General features: G+C 31.8%; 1 protein-coding gene across 3 annotated transcripts in view; it reads right to left on the reverse strand.

Moving 5' to 3' along the window:
* The window catches only part of PCDH10 (protocadherin 10), a 62,404-nt gene that overhangs the window by 18,927 nt on the left and 17,705 nt on the right, over positions 1–25,772 (reverse strand). The window contains exon 5 of one of the 3 annotated variants that reach the window (XM_027066126.2): positions 2,208–3,738. The exons of 1 other annotated variant lie outside the window; for it this stretch is intronic. In XM_027066126.2, the coding sequence (XP_026921927.2) occupies positions 3,719–3,738 (20 nt within the window). In that variant the 3' untranslated portion in view covers positions 2,208–3,718. Of the gene's footprint in view, positions 1–2,207; positions 3,739–21,457; positions 23,788–25,772 lie in introns of those variants that run through there. One more of the 3 variants, XM_027066118.2, reaches the window with a different exon arrangement.

Genomic DNA, 25,772 nt, shown 5'->3' on the forward strand with positions numbered 1-25,772 from the left:
GCAAAGCCTTTACCACTACAAAATTAGAGTTTTGAAAAAGATAAAGAACCCAAGAAATTGCAATATGAAAAATATAAGATTTTCAGAAAAATTATCAAGTATACCAAGATTTTAAATGTTTTTGAGTTCCTCGGGTATTAAAAGCACACATAGAAATATGAGGGGGAGAAAGAAAACCACATGTAATGACAAATAACAGTGCTATGATCAGTCAGCACCGTAAGTAATTTTCTTTATGCTGCTTAACATTTGCAACATTCTGAGTCAGTAGTCGTATTAAATATTAATTTTACTCCAGTAAACTATTTTTGTAAAGTTAAAACGGCATAATTAATAGACAGTTATTAAAGTTTATGTTGAGAATTGTGAGGATGTTTTTTCTTCCTCTTATTGAAGAACTAAGAAGGTTTCTACAGTACAGGAGATCCGGCGGCAAATTATAACGCTATTAAGAAATGAAACAGGAGGAAATTAAAAGGAAACGGGAGTAATTAAAATATTTAAATCCTCTACTATAGTACTTAATTTGCAATGTTTGATAAAGGCATTGCATTTAATATCTTCAAAAACCAAAATATACATATTTCTCAATAGTTCCCAAGAAAGATGATACACTTAGAGTGATACCATTATATCTGTAAAGTAATTATGATACGATACTTAAATATTGATTTAAAATGATTTCACAAAATTATGTTTACAAGATAAGAATTAGAATTTTACACGTGGAGGAAATATTTCTAAAAATTGTCGTTTGACATACCTTTGAAACATTAAGACACTGTTTCCACAGGAAAATATTTTGACATTTTTACTACTTTAGAACGAACCGTGTTTATCAAGGAGTAAATGTCATGATCATTCGTTTCTGAAGTAATTTATTGATGAAATGTCATCTAATAATTTAGATAGTATTTTTTGATATGTATGAAATTATGTAAGACTGGATATTAAGATGACTGGATTAAACAGAAAAACTATTCTAAAATTCCTTTTCATTGTTATCTAATACATTTTTTTTTTAAACCTTTATTATTGATTGGTTGCATTTTTCTATTTTATAGTCCCCCTCTCATTGGTAGAAAACATCCTAGCCAATTAGCTAAAATTATATCATTACTCTCTGGTAACTTCTGATTTATTCTGGATACAATACATGATTAATAACTGTTTAGCATTTTAGCAAATTCTATCTTTCCCACAAATTGGGTAAAATTTTCTTGTTTTTGTTGTTTGTTTTTGTTGATTAATGATATAATTTAATAATTAGAATGTAAATTAGAATAACTGTTACTATGATATATAAAAAACGAATGCGCAAATATATGGCATAAGAAGTTTGTTCAAGGGAGATGATATACGATGACATAAAAGTCTAAATAATTAAAGAAACCTTCTTAACATTGAATGAATGAATACAAACATAATACATGAAATGAATATAACCTTACTTTTAATGCATGTGATAAGGCAGATGGATGTGTGTTTTCCGCCATAATTGGAAAATGATGAATGAAAGGTTTTAATTAAAGCAGTGATTCAACAAGAAAAGCATTTTCTTGTTTAAAAAGCAATTACAACAAACAGATATTTTTCCAGCTAAATTATATAGAAACATATCCTTATTAAAATAGTCTATCATTCAAAATCTTAATGAAGTAGCGCCAAAAGTTTGAGGAAATGTTACTGCTGCACTTTTGTGAACGTATGTGCTTTTGTGTCATATGCGATGGATTGGTTTTACGTATTTTTAAAGGGTCCCCAAAAGACTGGAATATTACACATACTTCAACAGATAAAATGATTGGGATTACGACATATTAATCTCTGTCATTTGATAAGTCAAATGAGTGATGCCAAGATATCACTCAAATCTACATATCAAGGTCCTCTGAAAATATGTATGCATTTTATTGTTAAATCGAAGGAAAATGTTCCCATTTACATGACCATAAAACTAGGTGGGAAACATTTGTTATGTGTTAAGCTTTAGTCTGCTTTTTAATAACATAGCACAGCTCAAACTATCACTGAATCCAGAAGATCAGTTAGCAGTTAAGGTAAATGTGTCAAAATTGATCTGTAATTTGGATTGGGCAAACATTTAGAAATGTTGAAGGCTTTCTTAGGAGGGAGCTTTGAGAATTCTGTTTTTTGCTAAGATTGTCTCACATCCTCTGATTTTTCTCTCTTAATTTCTCTCTTAATTAAGCAATAAACAACAGCTGGTAAAAAGAAAACTATGTAAAAGAAAGGAAAATACATCTAAAGGAATTTAATAATTAACTTCGTGGACATGAAAATAAAAGGCAAGCTTAACTTTTCAAGGCTGACTCAAAGAATTTTCTCATTAATAAAACACTGACTATATTTAAGCTATAAAATCTTCACATGTAAGATAATACTGAAACAATAATGTACCATATTTCTATCTCCAAATTTATTTAACTTATTTTAAATTTAGAGATCACTTATATCTTATAGTTACTCTTTACCAGTTCAGATACTTATATATCTCTATATGTTCATATAGAGTTATAAATAGATTTTATATTCATGTGTTAGTAAGTCACAAAACTATGTAAAACTATGTAAAATAAAATTCTGTGTGAGTTATACGGTTGAGGACTTCTTAAAATAGTAATCTCAATTACGTATTTTACACCACAAAATGTACAGACACCCAGTGTTTGTTTTTGTTTTTTTTTTCTAACAACAAATACAGGTGGATTTATAGATTCTTTATAAAAGCTTTAAATGATTCTAAATTCAAAGCCATAGAAATAGAATCGAAAGAATGTAGATTGTTAGATATTCTGATATTACATATTCAGTGCTCTTCTGATAACATCGACAGCTATATCTTTGGCATTGAAAATTCAGTACAAGTTCTTGACAAAATTGTGTAGCTTAGAGCTTCATTTTCTTTTAAACAAGGAAAAACAGGGTTGTATAAGATGAAAATTGGGAGGAAACTATTAATGATTATTCTTTTCTTAGTAAGTTTATCTTTGGGACCCTGAATTACCTTCACTTTACTATATGATGTGGACTGTACGAATCCATTTAAAAACCAACTGAGTTGTACCACATTTTAGGAAAATTATATAATATAATATATATATTTTATATTTATTTAGAAGCTTTGAAATAGTACAGTAAACACTTTGCAACACGGTGTATAAACTACAGAATGTCTTTGATATTTTGTGGGTCTTCAGAATACAACATTTTTTATAACCCACAGGTGAAAAGAACATAATCACAATCTGTCTTGTAAAGTTGGAATAGTTTGGGGAACACTTGATCACACAAAAAGAATATAAAACAGTCAAGTTTAAAACAGTGATATTGCATTTATAATGCACAAATTTCCTTTATCTTTATGACTGGCTTCTCGTGGTGAATATAAACATGTAAAGGGCTCAGTGACATTTGGAGAGAGAAAGATATATAGTGCTGTAAACAGGCACACACTGATCGGAGAGGCAAAAGCAGTTGCCTCTAAAGTTTCTACAGTTCTGCACATTTCAACTCATTTCTCAGGCCTGCTGAGAGCAATTAGGTCCTATAATTGGCCACGATGACTCCGCCGGCAATCTAGTACTCGGTTACACACAACTAACTGATGGCCAAGATAATGAAGTTGAAAAGTTGATGCTTTTGTTGGTCGACTTTGTGCAAATCATGCTGCTTCAGGTAAATCCTGTAGAATTGACTAGCATATCCTTTTCCGTGCTGTGAAAAAGAAAGAAAAATACTCTAAGAAAAGGAGCCTGCGTTTGGGAGTTTAGAATTGCACGTTACTGGAAAAGAAACAAATACAACTGGAAATAAGTCGTCTCCCTATACCAGACCCACGTCGTGTCAAAGTATTTCAGTGTTAGCCTTGGTTTCTAATTGTCAAGTCAATCCGTTGCGTGGGTTTCTAAAAATGTCAATTTTGGTATTTTAGAAAATGAGTTTTGTGTGGGAAAGGTATGTTTTATATATCAAGCACCAATTATGTGGAGATTAAACTTTTGAAGTTACATACAGAACAATCCCCACTTCATTACTTATGCACGATCAGAGTATAGAAAAAAATGTGTGGCCTGTAAACATTCTAGAATGAGTCATTAGAATATCTACAAATAACTGGTTATATGTTTAATTGAAAAAATTCCAAATTATATATATTAAATCAACATATCATACAGAAACCTGTACTAGAAAATGTTGATGTAATTAAAAAGTTAAAAAATGCTTCACATTTTCTGGTTTAATTTACTTCATCCTTTATATTATGTAAAAACCAAACCTTTTAATGTGTACAAAAATAATAATAATAATAAATTTATTCCCTAAAAGGAATCCGTTTTCTTATAAAAGGGTGACAGGAAAAAAGATATTGAATTTGGTCCAGTCTTATAAAATGTACTGAATTATGAGGTAGAATTTCCAAATCCAATCATTTAGATTTTATGATTTTAAGTATTTTATTTATTTATAATGATAACGGATATTTCTTCCTACCTTTCTATAATCTTTATATTAAGCAATGAGCACAATGAGAGCAGAAACTGCATTGTCTAGGTCAGCATCTGGCACGTAATAGATATATAATGAAAATGTGCGGAAAATAGTGTTCAATTGTGATAAAAAGCAATTCTGTTGTGTAAAATCGATTATAATAATATATATACACATATAAATTAAAATATAATTAAAAATTAAGAATTACACTAAATGGCATAACTGGATTGTCTCAATCTGGTAAATAGTTGGCTTTTTTGTTTCTTTTGTTTGTTTTCTTTTAACACAAACCTAAGAACGTACTGATCAGAATAATTTTTCTTCTGTGGTATTTCCATTTATTTCAAGTAGATTATCTAGTTAATATATTTTTCTTAATTTATTTCTCCAATTCTCACATTTATTTTTCCTCACAAATTCAGTTTCTGAACAAATCACCAAACATTTCTTCCCTAGGTCACCATTTAGCAGACACATCAACTAAAATTGGAAAAGTCAGGCACCATAATTGACAGAAATAAAGTGAAAATGAATATTTACATGTCCCTGGTGGTAACTCATATTGAGCAATCAAAATATATATATTTTTGTAATATAATATCATGAATTATAAAACAAGTTAGCTACAACCCAGGATTATATGGTAGTTATTATAACTTACCTGTTCATAATGCTATAGAGAATATTCTATTAAAGAAAATAGAAATTTTCCTCTTTTTAAGCAATCAAATCTTATTTTCCTGTGTTCTTGAATTCGAATTCCCTGTTTCATGCTAAACGTGAATATATATAGTTTAAATATATTTTGTTTATACCAATCAGAATTTAAAATGCCTCAGTAAATTACAATAACTAAGCACTATGGAAATTCAGGTTTGTAAAATGAATTTGAACAAATAATTGCAGGGGTCAAATAATTTACTGTCTAATCCAAATAATTGTGTGAGTAAAAGGAAGCACAGGACATAATCTTGTGCTTTTATGGATAACTCAGGACACACGAACATTCTGCAAATAATACCACTTTTCTCAAAATAAGGAAGGGATACTACTTACAGGATGAAACTTTTTTTTTCTTAAACTACTGATTTATAAGAAACAACTTTCTAGTAGTTCGAGGACAGAACAAACTCGAGTGACCTATCCACAACCTATAGAGTAATTTATTATGTGTAAAAATTAATATACCGAAAAGCACATCGCAGTATAATGCAGAAATTAGTCAACCTAACACATATTTAAATCAGTAAAATGTTTCTCATTAGGTTATAAAATACTTATGGAGAAGCCCTTTAGTATGGATATTACATGTTTATTTCATGTAGTCAAAATACAAAAACAAATTGTTTTTACTGAAACAGTCCAGAATTTTAAGAACACAGAAGTTTAGTACACATTATACTTGATACCTTAAATCTCAACATAAATTTAAAATGCATATTTTAGTTACTGTTTAGGGTTACTTGTGTGCCGCTTTTATTTAAAGTGCGCCTATTTCAAGTAGTTGTATGAATAATATAACCACCTTTTATTAAATTACCACCTCCCACCTATCTGTTAAGTCAGGAATGCAAATCTGAATAGGACAAGCGTAAAGGCTGAGGTTGAAGGCCAGAACCAAGTAGGATGGGAAGGAAAGATCTCCTCTATTTCAGCATCAAATTTCCCAAATGTGAAGTAGTACCAGATAAACTAGAGAAAATGAAATATTATTACTAAAGTTATAGTCACATACATTTTGTTTCAAGCCTTTTAAGAGCTGATTTTGAATACTGAATATTCATTGTCCTTGGGGGCTGTCTGGGTTAATGTTGGACATGCAGCACACAAATATATATACATATATAAAAGCAATGTTATTACATTTTAGAGTCAGTGCCAAGGACAGTTATTCCGCAGTGTTAACTATTATGGGTATGCATTTGCTGAAACATTTCAGGCTAGAGAGAATGGGTCAAATACGCTGAATCTCTATGCTTTATGATATATTCTATATATGTTTTAGAATTATGAAAGCGTACTTGATTTTTTTTTTTTTTTGCTTTTTCTCTTCACTTCACAAATGCATTTTTCCCCTAGTTATTCATCAGCATACATAAGGAGTTGGTCACTTGATACAGATGAAAGATTTTCTTTTCAGTCAAATCTAAAGTAAAGGCAAAGGACTGTTGGTATTCTTTTTATATCAATTTATTCATTCACTTCATTTATTCTTCAAAGTGAGTCATAAAAATATTACATTTAAGACCTTTATATTATTTTCTGAACTATGGATGAAAAAATTACTCTTAATGGAAAAGAGATATTCAAATATCTCCTTTTTTATAATTTTGCATACATGTATGTATGCATATATTTAACATTATAGGTATGTATATATTTAACATATAGGTTTTAATGACACTTTTATGATACATATTTTTCTTTGTAATTTTTTTAAGTTTATTTATTTTTGACAGAAACAGAGTACGAGCATGACCTGGGAAGGGGCAGAGAGAGAGAGGGAGACACAGAATCCGAAGCAGGCTCCAGGCTCTGAGCTGTCAGCACAGAGCCTGACGCGGGGCTCTAACTCACAAACCCTGAGATCATGACCTGGGCCGAAGTCGGATGCTCAACTGGCTGAGCCACCCAGGCGCCCCGATGCATATTTTTCTTTATATTGTGTCATCCTGTTATTGCCTTTGATCATCTGTAAAGTATATTAAACTTTGGGACATTTACAAATTCTGATTAATGACGTAAGAAGAATAACTATCAGCCTGTATGCTGCAGAAATAATTGTAAAAATAAAAGTGCTGATAACCTATTTATACCATGGATAATATTATAATTTGCCTGCCGAAAAATAATTTAGTATAATATATTAAAATGAAAATCAAATAACTAGAATATTCACATTTCTATATTTGCATAACAGGAAGCAAATTATCCTTTATACTTTATGACAGTATGAACCCAGAAGCTAAAGAAATATATAAACGTGTGAAGTGATCTAACCTACTTCTGTGACTGAAAGAAAGAACAGCCTTCAAATATCCCAAATGATTGAGACTCCACTGCAGTGAAAAACTTCCAGATACTGAGATCAGTAACCTACTCCAGAGCGCATTCAAAAGTTTAATGAGCCTCAAGGTCAGGACACTTCTTTATAAGTAAAGTGAAACTAGCAGAGACAAGTTAAAGCCCATTACCCCTTCTAGAAGTCAGAAACACCTGCCCTCTGTGTCCTGAGTAAAAGCATATCATAAACTGAAAGATCGTTTAAAAGGAAGTCTCCATTAGAGATCTGTCCAGCTGAATAATCAATTCATTTAACTTTCCTCTATCTTATTCCTGAGACATTTTTGAGGATTCTCTTTAAAAATGTATTTTCTTTTCTGTTTAACAGTAAAGTCCAGAAATAAGCAGAGTAGAGGTTACTATTAAAAGTGGGTCACTGCTTGATTTGTCTTTTATCTTCCCACTTGAACAGTATTATATTTGTTTTTATATTTTAAGATATAATCGTACATTGTCCATATTGTAAATGCTTTTCTTTTCACAAAAAAATGACAGAAAGGTTTAAAATTTTAAGATCCATATAAGGCATAATTAATATGAATTACAAAAAGCTTGAAAGCCTTCTGTTATTACAATATATATTGTCTTTTGTTTAATAGTACTAGCTTAGTGCAGCATAATCTTGAGGTCTTACATTTATTTCGTAATATTCACACCATCCTCATGTTAAATTTCCTTTTTTCCTTTCATCAAACAGTATGCTCTTTATTTTAGGTTGACAGAGCTAAGAGATTATAGAATACATTTAGAAAACGAGAGTTCATCTGGAGAAAGTGGTTCCCATATGTAAACTTGATTAGTTTTTTAGAAAGAAAAATTTATAAAATGAGTGACTCAAACAAGCCTTCAGAACAATGCGAGAAATATGTATTAAATCCACGTGTTTAGTTTAGTCTTTAGATTTATGTAATGCTTACAATGTAGTTTACAATTAATAAATGTTTATTAAAAGTTAAATTCATGGGTGTTCGCAGAGATAGGTAATTGGCAAGCGTAGTTTTGTGGTATAGAATTTTACACCAAGAATGAGCAAAATGGATCATTTCTGAGAGAAAACAAGCATGTTGAGCATATTCTTTTCAGAAATATTAAAAAGAAAACCATTGCCTGCCATTTTCATCTTTCAAAATGGCATCACTTGGACCAAATTCCTATACAAGAGCCTCATACCTAATCTATTTGCAGTTTCAACCTCTCCCTCCCAGAAATCCAGTGTTAATCGTCAGTCAGAAGAAACTTTTCTTTTTGATTAGCAATTAGGGACACAAGGGCCCTCTCTCTTCCCCAAAGGAAGATGAGGTAATTTGCATGATAAATCCCTTTCTTACCCCCGCTATGGGAAAGCAGCCTTGCCTGGAACAATCCTTTCCTTCCTTCCCTTCGTTTTGCTAATAACTTTCTTGCCCCACCTTTCTTCTATAAAAACCTTCCATTTTGTAAAATTCCTCAGGGGCCCCCTGTATTTGCCAGATCGGATGCTGTCCAATTGGTGAATCATTTAATAAAGCCAATTAGATCTTTAAAATTTACTCGGTTGGATTTCTGTTACTTAACAACAGTCACCATCTCCCCTAAAAATCCAAAGTAACAAATACTGCTATATTTCAGTTGTGGTAAAGACTATATACCAATTTGAGGCTATGGATTAAAAATGAATTAGGACTCATATTCTCACTAAGAATGGTTATGTACAAAGATACTTTATTTTATAAGCTGGAATGTGCTCCCAATATCAAGTAGAGGTTGATGTACTGTACAAAGCCCTGAATTTACTACCAGGGAAAATTTCAGAATTCATTGCTCAAAATTTATTTTCAAGCCAAACTTTATCGTTATTTAAAAGATTTAACAACCTTCAAAACAGGAGCTTCTATTTGTCCACAAGTACAGTCCACAACTATGACATATATCATGACCCTCACACAACTCTGTATGAGGACATGAGTCTCCTGAAACATCATGGGTTCTTTCTAGATAGAGGATCCATGGGCTTTTAGAAATTTCTATATACCTGCGTGTGTTTATGTGCATATGGGTATGTGTTATTTAAAATGACCTTCTCACAAAGGTACATTTACAACTGGTTCACTAGAAAATATCTACCCTGTGGGTTACTGCGACCATGTCAACTATCACTACTATTTTTAACAGGAAAGCTGTACAATTATAGTAACTCAATTTCGTTTTTAAAATCTTTAATTCTAATTAGCTAAATTAATTAAGAGTGCTTTGAACTCTACAGCAAAAACCAGTGATCAAGTATCAGCTCCTTTAATTAGACAATACACTTTGATTATTATCATTATCTAAATTGATTCAAGCTAGATATCTAAAAACACAGTAATCATGCATAATTTTTCCATCTAAACACAAGAGTGGTCAGTATTCTAAATATCTGTTCTTGAAATATTAAAACCATTAAGCTTTTAAATTATTTATGAAAAAATAAAAACCCATATGACAAGGTATTGCATAAAAGTTACAGATTGAAGGAATCATCTAGAAATGTGGAAAATTATGCCTTAGAGGCTTAAGAAATTTTCCCTGAGAGGGGAAAAATAGTAGAAGGCGACAATACCTAGCACACATTGGCCACTCTGTCAGGCTCTCTTGATGAATAAAACCACCTTGCATCATTGGTATCTTAAAATCAAAGCTGGGGATTGAGTTAGTTTTTTAATACTTCCATCCCACATCAGCATATAGTTAGGCAATGGAACTCTAATATATATTGCCCTCTATGTTTATAATATCATCTAACATTTTTCTGGAATCCTTTATCATAAGCCACTAAAATATGAACACTATGACTTGTTCCAGAGTTATTTGAAAACCACATTTTTTTTTATGTTGGTAATAAAGAAGTGCCCTTGAAATATCTCTTGAAGACAAGCCACTCAGTTATCTTGCTTTAATAATGACAAAGGATGCTTTCATTTAAGTTACACAAATACCATTAGTTTATGTATCTAAAATTCTAAGAGGATATCCTTATACTCCTTTACAGAATAAATGGTTCTTCTTTTTTCTTTGACAATTATGAGCAACAACATTTACTGACATTTAGATGCTTGTATTTCAACTAGTTTTCTTCAAAACAACATTATAAGGCGATCAAATTAGTTATTTCCCTGTAAGGTCGCAATTAGCATTAATTTTCAAAGCAGAAGACACGAAAAATGCCTGAATGGGATCTGTCATTCCTACAGGTATAAGGGTCTTATGTACATAGACCTATCTGCAACAAACATCATTGTACCACAATATTAGATCAATTACTAGTGATGTGTGCACCTTTGTCTTTTATATGAAAACTAATCATAAATTCCAGCAATGAAAGATAGGAAAAACTTTAAAAATAAATACATAAAACCTTCATTTAAAAATATATAGCTAGGTATCTAATTTATTAACCACTAATAACCTACTTAAGCCAAATACAATTTCAAAATAATGTAAGTAAAACCTTAGATAATTAAGCCATGAAAATAAATGCAAAATCTTCAGGATTGGGAAATAAAATACTTATGACACAATTCACACAAATTTATTTTCAAAAAAGACACACACGATACACACAGCTTAGAAATTATGTATAAAAATATGGCTGTATATTTAATATACTTAATGATCCGATTTCCCCTAACATAACTCAGTTGCTTCTATGTGTAAACAAAGAGCAGATTAAAAAGAGGAATTTGCAGGCTCAGATAGGGGTTGAAATGCTGACATACTGAGAAGTGAAAGCTGACCACTGTTTTTTCTGTATTCAGAAAACAACCCTCACACTCAACCATGTCAGAAACTCCAAGACTACGTATGGGCTTCCATAACGCCTTGAGCAGGATTGCCAGATAAAATACAGAATGCCCTTACATTTGAATTTCAAGTAAATAATGAATAATTTGTTAGTATACATAAGCTCCATGCAACATTTAGGTGTCATGTCATTTATTTGTTAAACCTGGCAGCCCTATCCTAAAGCATCTGTTTCATGACACCACAGGTGACACTAGTTACCACCGAGGTAAATGGTACAGTGTTTTCTAGAAAAACATGTTGCGTTACATTTTCTAATTATTTTATAACACTATAATTCCTAAATTTCATATGTATTTCAGTCTACAATGATTTACAATTAAGATAACAATTTTTTTTAATTTAAGATTGAAAATTCAAAGAAGAAAATAAATAAATAAAAATAATAAAATTCAAAAGATAGAGAAATGAAATGCAGTTATCTACAATATAAATTCATATGTAATGAATTTAATATCATACACGAAGGCAATCTTTATTGTCATTTAAATTATTTCTTTGTATCATGATTAAATTGTAACCTTGGTTTTGAATGAAATCTTTGTTTTTATGAGATGTGGATATAGCATATTAGATCACATCTTCTTTCTCTTTTTGCATAGTAACATAATTTTTAATCATTTATTCTAAAATCTAAGCCTATGTATACATTTTAATTTTAGTTATTTCCTAGAAACTCATTAAACCACCTCCCTCTTGCCCTTTCAATTTAACCTATCATCAGATAATTAAAGATTTGAAAACTGATACGCAGTGAACTATACTCACCTTTAAAATAATCGCAAACATGCGAATTGTTGAAACAAGATCACATTATGCTTGTTAAAGGTTAAAATAATTTTAGTTATGTACTAATTAAATGACAAGATTTGGATCCTTAAATAGTTGTTACATCTCATAACTTTACACTTTTGTTTAAATAGGATTAACCTTAATTACTGTAAATATTTAACCACATAATAAATAAAAGTAAAAGTCATGTTAGACACTTAGTAGTTATGAAAAATACCACAATAAATCTAGAAAATAATTCAAATTTTAAATAATCGATCTTTGCTGGGGCAGCAACAGATTCTGGTTAAATAGTATTGGCAGTGTATGTTTATATATAAGATATCTATATCATTATTAAAACATGACAAATGTACAAACCTACCTACATATCTTACGATAAAGTTCTCACACAAAAAAATCAAAATTCTACCTTATGAAAAAAGAAGTATGAGATAGTCAGTTGCCACAAGGCCATAGAAAAAGAGTTGTCTAAGAAAACAATTTGAAAATAACTTTTGCAATAATGATGATGAGTAAAGATAACAAAGACTTAAAAACTGTTAGTTACACGGAAACCCCCCCAAACCTAAAGGAAAGTCAGTTAAATTGCCTGTAGCCATAGTTATCCTGTATTATTAACAAGTTCCTGCCCTTGCCCGTAATCATGTATTTAAAGTGGATCTCCTTTTATGTTCATATTTAATTATCATATATTGACTTAATTTTTACAAATATGTTTGTAAATTATATACAACAAACCATTGAAACAATATATTAGTTAAACGAGCAGTTGGTGATGGTGAAACATGAGGCTTAGGGAGTTTTTAAAGAAAAAGTAATCAATCAGAAAAAAAGAATAAAAAGACTAATACAGTTAAGGCCAGAATAAAAAAGACAAAGAAATTATGGAAGGTTAAAAATTGATGAAACCCAGGGGAGAGTATGTTAGGAATAGAAATGGTTAGGTTTGGAGGATTGTTTGTTTGTTTTGGCATTAAGAGATTATCACAATTCTATTAATTTGCATAAGTCGGGAAGATGCCTAGATAACCAAGCAGGAAAAAAAAAAAGTTCTCTCTTAGTTTCAAGGTGTTTCATTTATTGATTCATTGATGTAGTCTATAAGCATTTATGGGTGTTTACTTTGCTGTAGACATCATTCTGGGATTTGAGACTCTAAAATGAATACACATGGATTCTGTTCCAAAAGAGTTAACGATTCAGTGGTAAAAACAATATTTTACAAGATATTTTAAAAATAACAATCATGTATAAAAATCTAGAAGAAGTTACAAGAAGAATGCATATCTCTTTTTGGACAGGCTTCATTATTAAAAGTAAAATTAGGGACGCCTGGGTAGCTCAGTGGGTTAAGCATCCAGTTTTGGCTCAGGTCATGATCTCACAGTTCGTGGGTTCGAGCCCTGCACTGGGCTCTGTGCTGACAGCTCAGAGCCTGGAGCCTGCTTCGAATTCTGTGTCTCCCCCTCCCTCTTCCCTTCCTCTGCTCATGCTCTGTCTCTATCTCTCAAGAATAAATAAACTTAAAAAAAATTAAAAAATAAAAAGTAAAATGAGTTGAATCTTAATTGACGAGTATGAGATGGCCAAACAGATGTGGTGAGGAGTGGTTTTGTAGGTGAGAGAGCATTCCAAAAAGAGAATAGAATGTGTCAAATCACAAGAAGCTGACAATCACTGAATGACATACAGCAAAACTACAGGCAGGGTTTAAACATAAAAAGCTTATAAAGCTACTGAACATTATTGTGGTCACAACAGGGAGCTTCTCAAAAATTTTAGAGGACTATCGAAGTCAAATGTCTATAAATATAAATTAATACTCTACTTAACAGTAGAAGCCAGATGGAAAAACAGAGGGATCTTCATTAATTTTGGTGAACTAAGCACATAGGACCGGGCTTGGAGAATGCAAAAGAAAGTATACCTGCGTCTCCTCACAGAGCCCAGCAGAGAGGTTTATACTTTACATATCTGGAAATAATTTGCATTCCACCCTAAATCTCCCAAATGTAATAAATTATTTTGCAATCAAATGACTGCCTGGGTGTTTTGGAGCTGATAATTCAATATTAAAGATAATTATGAAAGACAAAAATTGGTGAAAGGACCTGCTCAAAGAAGTGATTCTGTCCCAAATCTCAAGCCTCGGGTAGTGTCAGCAGCAATAAAACTAGGCGCCTAGAGAAAAGCGTGGGATGTTTTTCACACACATTTTAACAAAGAAAAATTAAGGCAGATGATGCTCATAGCCTAACATTAAATTTACTTTATAACCATGAAACCGAAATTTTGTAAATAAAATATGGCTCCTGAGTTTATTCTTTCAAAGAGACACTCACAAGTAATGCTCACCCTAAGAACATCTGGGTCCACAATTCACAGAAATAGTGAAGACACAGGAACAATTTTAATTGTTGCATTTCAAATAATATATTTTAAGTGATTAAAGGTCACGTGCATTTGATCATATCTTTCCTATCCAAAATTAACCCCTGTCATATCTCTGCCTACTAGAATTTTCAGTTATCACCTTACCTTGTATCTACTTTTCACTTCCAAGAATCTTGATACAAAAAGTACAGATTTTTTACAGTCTCACAATTACCTGTGACACTGTGTGAAAAATTTCATACTTTTGATATATATTTTGCTTTTGATACATAATTTTTCATCTTTTTCCATTTGATTGAACTGTCCTTTCAAGGGTGTTCCTAGCTGGTTATTAGTTTTTCAATCAAAATGTATTCCCTTTCCTTCAGTGGTTGTATATAAGAGGGATGCAACCTTTTCCCAAACATTCAGTCAGAAGATTTTACAACCTTCCTTTATAACTATTTTCTTTATCCTTTATTGCTACATTTAGAATTCTAATACTTCCCTTTTTTTTTTTTTTTTTTTTTTTTTTTAATTTCTCTTAAGGTAACCTTCAGTTGTCATTCTCTTCCGGGGTCTTATTGCTACGAAGCTTGACGACTGGAATACACTCTGCTGATAAAACAAAATGCAAAACAATACCGTACAATACATCCTTCCTGACTTCTCTCTGAATAGTGTCCAATTTCTTAAGCCTGGGATTCAAGTAGTGAATTGGTTACAAGTAAATGCTTACTCTAGAATCAGGTGTTTCCAAATAAAAAGCCTAGCTCTCAGACCATGGACAAGTTACTGGACATCCCTTTTTCTTAATTTTATCATCTGTAAATGGAGACAGAAAACTTATTTCATTTGCTTATTGAGTAAGGCTTCAATCACTAGTTCATCACTAGTGCTGGGCTGACAAGTTCTTAACAACTCTTCGCTACTATCATTATTAGCATTATTATTCAAAACACGTCTTCATCCATCCTAAACATAACTTTCAAACTTTAACTTCCACTATTCCCTCTGGATTTATCTTATAGATTTGGCAACTCAGAATACTCACTTCTTCATATTTATTTGCTGTCTAGTTCCACATTTTTGTTCATTCAACTTTGTCCTCCTAGAATGCCATTTTTTCTTTATCAGTTAAAATCATTCAGATAGTGCTCCAATAATGGCCCCAAAGTGGAGCTCTAGAAATCCTTCCTTGGTTATACTCGAAGAGATCTTCTCCAAAGATAGCCAAAGACATTTATTATAATAAAGTAACCATCTTATTTATCTGTTAATGAGATAAGAAACTTAAAGTACAATCACCGAAAAACTGCATTTTGAGAAGAGAGAAATGCTGAATTGCCGTTGACATTGCAATTTCATTCACAGATATGTAAATGAAACAAACAATTAAATCTGCTTTAAAATTTCATTTTTGCCAGAGTTGGGCAAAAGTACTATTAAATGGAGGAAATTTCATCATTTTATTAAAAAAATGAGATATTTTTGTTTGCATATGAGGCATGAACATAAAAAGACATAAGAAAATATAATGGTGGATTGTAATCGGGCACTAAAACTTAGTTGTTAGGTCTCTTGTTATTCAGGCAAAATAGCAACGTACATATAAGGCAGTATATATGTACAGGAAGGCAGAGGACAGAAAACAGAGAAACATAAAATCACGAGAGTTACGTAAGACAGCCCGACGAATAAACCATAAACAGAAAGTAAAGTTTGGATAGTCTTTTAAGAATTTCTCCAAACAAGGCTAGGTAAGATCATTTGCTAGTCTTATGTTATTTTTAAAAGACAAAGTTACAAAAATATAAATATAATGCTGGGTGAGAGAATTCGGTTTATCAGATAATAGGATTTTAGGGCAGAAAAAGAGGCAGGGAAATATTGGAGTTCCTGCATGTCAAATACTGACTTACGGCAGGCAGAGTCTTTGGGATATCTTCTAGAAAGACTCTATTTTCACATAGTAGCAGACTGTTCTCATTTACTTTGTGTGATGATTTGGGGGCATCTGTGTCATCTACACAGAGATATCAGAACTTTTTGGAGTAACAATGTCCTAAGGCCAGAATTTACTCTAATGAGCTAGTATAATTGTTGAAATGCAGATTATGTCAAATTAGATACGGGCATCTATTTGTACCACTTAAAATTTGGAGGGGGGGCGGGGAGCCCCAAGAAACGTAAGGTTTCTTTTTTCAAATATAATATGCTGCTTCTTACACCGAAATAAGAATCTGTTGTCTCAAAAGTGTATTCTTTGTCAAATTATTTTAACTGCTTGTTGTACATGATCAAGTATATTTACTCACTGTAAATACACAAGTTAAGTAAAATAATGAGAATATAATTTTTTTTTAAATTATAATCATGCTCTGTGACTAACATCACCACAAAATGAATACAACCCAGTCTTTAGTGGGCATCATACCTTTGGTTCTATTCAATCTGTCTCATTGGTTTTACAGATGAAAAAGAAAAATACGGATGCTGTCCTTTGAAAACATACGTATTATGTGGAAGAATATATACTGCAGATGTAACATAGTGATATATCGTGAAAAGAACATTTGGAGTCTGATTTTTCTCTGGGAGTAAAAGAAAGCATAATTAGTTCTATTTAAGCCAGAATTTTAATTTTCTCCATACTCAGGCTGATGTCATTGTTCCAATTTTAACTGAATATATGGTTGCCTTGAACACTTAATGAGTGCTTCCTTTGGGCCAGGCACTCCCTGCTTTAGATATGATAAATAATTTAATCTCTACAATGAGCTTTCGAGGATCTATGTCACAGATGAGGAAAATGAGTTACAGGAAGGTTAAATGAATTCTAGAGGTCACACAGCTAGTAACTGGCTGGATGAGTATTGGAACCCCGGGTAGATTGGCCCTGTAACCAGAGCTCTTAATTATACCACATCACATCTCTGATATGAGGACAGACAGAAAGACCTACTCTTGTAATTATGTAGTAGGCTATGAGTCCAAAGCAAGTATGCACATACCTTAAGAACAAAATCAGAAAGTGATATTTGCTGGAGTTAAAAATTCCATGTTCCCATATAGACAAAATGGGAAAAAAATTAGTGATGCTTAGGAAAACCTACCTGAAAATAATAAGACTAGAGTATTTTCCAAGTATTTGCTAAGACCACAATCCAACTAGGTAAGTAGGCTGTGTTTCATGTACATTTTAAAGGAAATTGAGAACTTTTCACTAGTGTTGGAAAATGCCAAGTTTTGGTTATTCATTTTTGTTTTTTTCAAAATTATCTCAAAAGAGGGCTGGTAGTTAGCATGAGGTATAGCGTGGGAGGATATCAATAATTAAAAATGCTTTTGCGTATTTCTGGAATGGTGCAGAGCAGGTGACACTGAGATGACCTGATCTGAGTATGTTGATCTACGCTCTAGGGCAAACAAAACTGAAAATCACTGTGCCTAGAACATAGCTGGTGCTCAACGGTAAGTTTTCTTGAATGTGTGTCATACTGTTTTTGTCAGTAGCTTGGGAAGATCTGCCTAAAACAGCTGGTTAAAAACTTTTTTACAGTTCTAAACTGCCATGGCACTACTTTATAATAAATAATAGTATTACAAATAGTAGGACCTATTGACATCCTCTGACATTAGAAAGTAATTGAAATATGAAAAACTTTGAAAGATTAATGAAGGGTATAGAATTAAAATTAACTTCAAAGAAATATAATATGCCCTTCATAAACTACATTAAATGTTTTTATTTAAGAGGAAGATAACATTTCCCCATATTAGATATATCAGCACACTTTCTCTATTAGCATTATGAAAATATAATTTCTATGAAGAATTCCTACAAAGCAAGCAATTGAAGTTCTCAAGGATTATGTCCCTAGATCCCAGGCTCAATTTTAAATGTGAGAGATGAAAATTAAATTATTTAATGTCAAGTATTTCCTAAAAATAATTCTAAGTAAGCCTGAATTTAAAAAAAAAATAAGTTTCTTAGTAATTTTAATGAGTCAATATTTTCTTTTTATAATTTGAGAAATAATTGTCTTCATTCCTTATATAATTTAAAAAATATCATTTTCCCAAATCCTTAGCTTAATTTAAGTTCAAAGGAGTTAGAATCCACTCCAATCCATCAACAAAAGCCATTTCTACATTGTCTAATACCAAACAATCCCTTTGTCTCTATAAAATTAAGTATATTTATATAATCATAAAATATGAATGTATCTAATTCAAAAATTATTTCATGACCCTTGATTGATAAAAAGAGCTATCTCCTTACAGCACTGGTTGTATATTTACGAAATCAGTGCCTTTATTGTGTCTTATTTCATCTTTTCGTGCCTACAAAATGGGCACTCAGTAGTAGCTAGTACTGTTATTAAATTTAGACTTAATGTTTAGCTAATATAATTTACCGTTACACTGTTCTTTTCATTTTCTATTCTTTTTTTAAATTATTTTTAATGTTTATTTATTTTTGAGAGAGAAAGAGAGAGACACAGTGTGAGCAGGGGAGGAGCAAAGAGAGAGAGAGACACAGAATCTGAAGCAGGCTCCAGGCTCCCCATTGTCAGCGGGGCTTGAACTCAAAAACCATAAGATCATGACCTGAGCAGGAAGGAGTCAGACGCCTAACCAACTGAGCCACCCAGGTGCCCCTCATTTTATTTTCTTAAGTGCAGAATTAACTCCTGCTTTCATGTTACCAAGCTAACGCTCCATTTACTTTCCAAAATAAAACCCAAAATGTAATGATCACATATAGTCAGCTTGCTATATCTTCCAATATAATTAAGAGAGCTTGTATGACTACTAGGTTTAAGGAGTAGGCAACTTGACTGTGAATCATTTTTAACGGCTGTTTCATTTTTTGTTTAATTGTGAGCCATTTCACAGTAACTGACACCAGGGATTTCCTTAAAATTCAGCAGAAGATAATATGATACCAAAAGGGGAAAATTCTTATTATAAGAGAAATAAGTCAGCTTGATAAAGATTCAATATTTGACAAAGTAAGCTATTTAAAATCTATAGTCATGTGTCTTCCTTTTATAAATTATTATCATATATAATGTGAAGCTTCACATTTTTTAAGTTGTAATGCATACTTTTAATAGACACAATCTATGTTATATATTTCACATAAACAATAATTAAATAATTATTCAATAATTTAATAAACATTTTACACTTAGCTTTTGCCCTCTACACATTTCCCCAAACTTCCTTCTAAAACTATGATTTCTCAATTTCTGTTCTTGGATAGTCAATCATCAATTGCAATTCATTGTGTGAGAGGGAATCAAAGGCTTTAAGAAACCAATTTTTTTCTCTTTCAGAATCTCTAAGAAAGAATAAGAAGTCATCTATATAGAAACAGGAAGGGAAGGAAATAGATAAAAACCTAGGCTTCCTCAATTGCTTTTCCTTTGTCCTCCAGTAAAATTGAGCCTCATCCCTTTCACTCCTTCACCAGCCCCAATGCCGGGAAAAGTGTTTTGCAGGAAGTACATCACAGGGCTAGAAAGTGCCATTCTACCAAATCACAGTTGACATATGCCCACGTTTGTAGTTTGTAAAGCTTTCTAGGTAAAGTGTTTCCATATCTCTCAGGAGAAAATACCAATGTCAGGGTCAGGATATTTCCCATAATGTGCAATTTACATCTCTCAGGATGCAATATAGATCCATTTTCTCTTTTCTGCTTTCAATAAAGACAGATTAACCGATCACTATCTTATCTGTGTAGTATTTGTTTAAGCACTTAACATTTGTTAAGTCACCTCTCCCCTTTCTTCTCAATTCACAGTCCCTCAATCCTTTTAAACTCTAATCAGATATGCTATTTTCCAAAATGTTAATCTCTTTATTTTATTAACTCTCCCTTCAGCATCATGGGTGCCAGTTTGCCACAGTCCTCTAACCTAGACTCAAAGAAATGTGAAATACAGACATTACGATTTTTCTACTCTCTTGTTTTAATCTGGTATTCAAATCAATATATTTAAATATTTGTTTCTATAAAACACCTCTAAGTTAACAGATTATGTTTCAATCAAAAATAAAGATATAAAGACAGGTACCAAGCATTTCTGAAAGACTAGATATGACAAGAATTCCAAAAAATAGCAAGATAAATCATGTTCAAGGAGAATACATGTTAACTGGTCTTTTTAGCTTACACATTTTAGGCTCTGCTGATTGCTTTCCCTGTATTAACAGAGAGAAGAACTGGCTATTACATTTTAGTGAAACAAATACATTATACTATTCCACTTATTCAAATTATATAAAACTGAAAACCCAGAAAAACTAAATTCGGTTAGGGGCTAGGATAGTGGCACCCCCTGGGGTGGTCATAGCTGGAAGAAGACAGAATACAGGACTTTTTTAGGTACTTGTAATGTTTTGGCTACTCGACCCAGTTAATGTGGCCACTGATTACACACGTGAGCTCATTTTGTAAAAACTGGAGTTATACATCTGTGGTTTTTGTATTTTTCTATATGCATATTATACTTTAATAAAAAGTTTAAAAATAAAAATGAGTTGCCATGTATGGAACTTATTCAAGCATGAATCAAATTAATTGTAAGTGTAAATAATATTTATGAGAAAATTATGGAGATGGGAACAGTAATTAGACAATCAATGATAGTAAAAACTTTCTTGTTGAAGAGGAATAGGTTCTTGTGGTGATGTTAAAAATAAACTTCATCTTTAATAAACATACGCTGAAATAGTAATGGATTAAGCAGTCAGAACCCTGGATTTGCTCTCAAAATGTGAGGAAAAAGACAGTATGTTAGCATTTGGATGAAATAAATTTGGCCAAAACCTGATAATTGTTTAGGCTGGAGAACATGGAGAGTTTAGTACTATTCTCTCTATTTTATATGCTTGAAATTACCCATCATTTTTTAAAATGTTTAAAAGTAAAATTTAGTGGAACTCTACGAGCTCCGAGCAGTATTGTTTTCTGTTACCATAGTTCTCATAAAAAACGTTTGAGGTAAATCAAGAATCAAGATACATCTACCAAAACAAAACTAGGTTTCATGCTCTCCAGTGTAATCATCTGAGGAGTATTTCTCTGGCAAACAAAACTTAAACCCACACCATTAGTAACTGGCAAGGGGACGAGTTCTTGTATAAGGTTTATCAACAGTGGGGAAAACAAGTACCATCATTTTATACTAATTTTACAGGTTAGCCTCCAGATTTTCTATACATTTTCTAAGAATAAAATGATAGCAACTGTCAAACTAGAACATCAACCTTCCTTTCTATGGACCTATTCCTAAAACTATTTTGATTAAACCTACAAGTGAGATATTTCATCTTATGTACACCATCAGGTATATACCATCAAGACAACATGTATGCTTATTCTACTGTTGCCGTTGTTGACTCGAACTTTCTACCATGTGTTGTACTTTGAGACAAAACCCAATGATATGTTCAGTGAGCTATGAGACAGACCCTTCCCCATAGCTACTTCTTTATCCTGGGTGATTCAAAATTTAACTCAAGAAATATACATTTGATACTGGCTTTATTTATGTATTTCTCCTAGGCCTGGGTCTTTTCATCTTCTTTAAGGCACTTATTTGAAGATTTTAACAAAAGCACATTTACAACTATGCTTTTTATGGAATAATGCAGTCATTGGCCAACTTTCAGCTGAAATATAGTGACTGGCATAAATATAAACCTTAGGACACTTGATAACAAACGAAGTCACTTTTCTAGGAAGTATAAAATATATGATTAAATATCCAGCACAGGTAACTTGGAATCTGGTACAGGATTCTGGCTGATAGCAACATTAAAAGAGGAAAAAAAGTCCTATTCATTACAATATTTTTGCAAACACTAAAAATAATGTTTTCCTCGTAATACAGACACCTATTTCCTCTACAGGTCAATTTTGCTTTAATGTGCAATGTGAACTGGTCCTCAAAAAGTACAACAAGCACCTTAAAAAATAAAGAAATGGACCAAAACCGATTGCCACTTATCTGTTTCTCAAAAAGTGCCAAATTCTCATGTTTAACAGTTTCTGATACTGAAGTAGCCATTAGTTAAATAATCATGCTCTGTTCTTTCTCTGGTAACTGATAGATATAATTAAAAATTAAATTAAATTAAAGACATAATGCTTCTATATGGGATGTCTATATGCATAAATGCATCCATATAACAGAATCATGACTACAGAACACAGAAAAAGGATTTACAATCACTTGTTAAGCTCATTGTTGAGCTCAATAACTTAAAAGCTGTCAGTGGTAGTTTTTGTTTTGTTTTGTTTTGGTTTGGTTTGTTTTGGTTTGGTTTGGTTTTGGGTTTTTTGTCATTGATTATTTAATAACACTCTACTGGCCAGATTATAAAAAATTTGTTGAAATGAAGTTCACATATACTCTTTTCAATCCTCACAGTTAAAAGAAATCTATCTCCAGGAGAAAGAATACAGTATGTGCCTAGGTATAAGGTACAAATATAATTTCATGCAATGTATCAGTTAACGAATCAGAAATAAACCCCTGAATTTTATCTGTGAAAATTTCTAGCTTATAATTTGTTTTCATCCGTGTCCTTTTGTATGTAATTACATTTTCGGGATTCAGTGTTTCCAAATCATCTATACTGTCCCCACCTAAACTGATGTAGGTGATTAGGGGCCACTAATGCAGTAATTAGGAAGTCTTATGAACCTTGATACAAAACTTCCAGGATTTTATTACACTTTGGGAAACATTAAATTGACTCACATTATGTTAAGTTCAGTCTTGATTTGAGAGTATTATTTAATCTTAAACACTAAACCTCAGAGTACAAAACAGTTTCCAAGCTCTATTATCTAAATGACACTATCTGATTCCTATTAAAAGGACTTCAGAAGACGCAGACTCACCCAAAAAAAGTCTGGCACATTGAGTGTTGAATAATGTTTAATGATATTTATAAGCAATCGAATTTATATAATCCAGACTTTTTACAATATCTTTATAACTCAATGCATTTAAATTTTGACCCACACATCTTCAGTATGATGAGGCAGGAAAAAAATCCCAGGTAGATAATCCTTTTCATTGAATAATTCTATTTATATTTTAATTGATAATCTTCCTTTGTTAGGCTCACATGGCAGACAAATGCTTATATGGATTTATTTCCAATGTACAAAATAAGAAAGAGGATGGAAATGATCTGTAATATAAAATCAGGTATATAAATAATATTAATATGCTAAATGTTTGCTCAATAAAATGCAAAGTATGCACCAAATAAACTGCTTTAAATAACTGATGGACACTCACACATGGAGTGTAAAATACTGAATAAAGATATAAATTACTTTTAGCAATTTTTTTCTATATACCCTTAAATATATATTTTATTGAAGTATATATCTGTGAATTCAAAAACAGAATTAATAACATGCAAATAAGTAATTCCTACATGGGAATTATATAAGAAAAACAAGTGATGATACCAGAGGAAAATTTGGATCTATTAACTTTACAAAGAAATGAAAGATGGGACCGAAACCATGAGAGCTGTTAGTAAATAAAATATGTCCAAAAAAGCTTATCTCAATGACCTGGTAAGAAAGGAGAGTACTTAGAATTGTAAGAGAACTAACAGGTATGAAACAAATTTAACACTTTTTTAGGATATAAGTTCTTAGAATGAATCAAAGGGAAGCCTCAAAGCATAGAAAAACTCCACCTATATACATAACAAAGCACCTTGGTTGGGTGCATTTCAATATTTTGAATGAGTTCACGATCTACTTCCCCTTATAAAAACTTGGAGGTAATAGCACCAGAGAAATACAATTAATTTAAAACATATTTTAAAAATTAGAAGAGAAGAAAGTTTGCCTGGAGATTAAAAACAACTGCAGACGTGTGTGTAAATGAAAAGTATAATGAGAGCATTAAAGATTATTTGGATACTTTAAAAACACTCATTCAGCCAGTCATTCATTTTTCATCACATAATTATTTAGCATTTATAATATGCATAGCCGGGTAATGAGTCTCAATACGCCAAGAGAGTATTGGATACTAACTAGTTCCAATGCACCCAAAGGCACACATTTTAAATGACATGTGATAAGTCACAGAGAAGCACTGATGTCTGAATAAGTAAAAACAAATTGCCTACAGAAATTGCCATATGTATAGATGTACAAATGAACTGTTCACCTCAGAAGATTTTTACAGCTTCCGATGTAAATCATATTAATTGAGGTAGACCATTACTTAACGAAGGAAGAAATAAGATAATATTATAATATCTCATTTATCTGGAGGTACAAGAAAGTTCCAGGCAGCTGCTGCATCAGCTAACTGGAGTAATGATACCAGTTGTGAACAGATGATCATTTTTCAAAGAAGTAAAATATCATAAAATTCAGTGAACATTAAATCTAACAATAGATATGCAGAGAATATGAACTGGGATTGAGTTATCATTTGTTTCCTGTTCACGGAGTTGAGGTGCGTAAATTATGTCAATTATGAAAGATCAATTCTTAATCACTAAACAAAGGAATTTAATGAAAAATAGAAGGACTGGTGTGATTCAAAGACTAGAGATGTGTCACAAAGGGATAAACTAAAAAAGTGAGAAAGTTAGGCTCACAAATCTAGAGCTACTCTTATAGAGAAGAGTGAGAGGAGCAAAAGTCTCAGAAATAGGATATTATAAAAAAGTAACACAACCTGGAGACAAAGGGAACAGAAATTAACATAAGTACTAGGAAAAAAATAATCCTGAAAAAGATGTGCATCTATTTAGTGATGTATGGAGCTAGGAGACAGGAATGTTAAAAAGGCCACATACAAGAATGCTTATTTGTGGACTTTAATATTTGAAAAAGTGATGCTATGTTTATGACATTATAGGAATATACAAATCCCAGAGAAAACACTATATGAAGATATGTAAATATGAGGGTGCTGTGTGCCAATAAGAGAAGTTGTTTATTTTGAATCCTATGTACACTCTTACCACACTATTGAGTTCAACAGATTAAGAAAACTCACAGAAGGCAGATTGAGATAATGAAGGGATTGAAAGAAATGTGACTAAACAAAACATGCTCTACAATTTTAATCAACTGAAAACTTGAAGTGCACCATAGAAATAACATCGATGCCCAAAAGAATTTTCTCAAAATGACG

This window comes from Acinonyx jubatus, chromosome B1 (genome assembly GCF_027475565.1).
Source record: "Acinonyx jubatus isolate Ajub_Pintada_27869175 chromosome B1, VMU_Ajub_asm_v1.0, whole genome shotgun sequence".
Lineage (NCBI taxonomy): Eukaryota > Metazoa > Chordata > Mammalia > Carnivora > Felidae > Acinonyx > Acinonyx jubatus.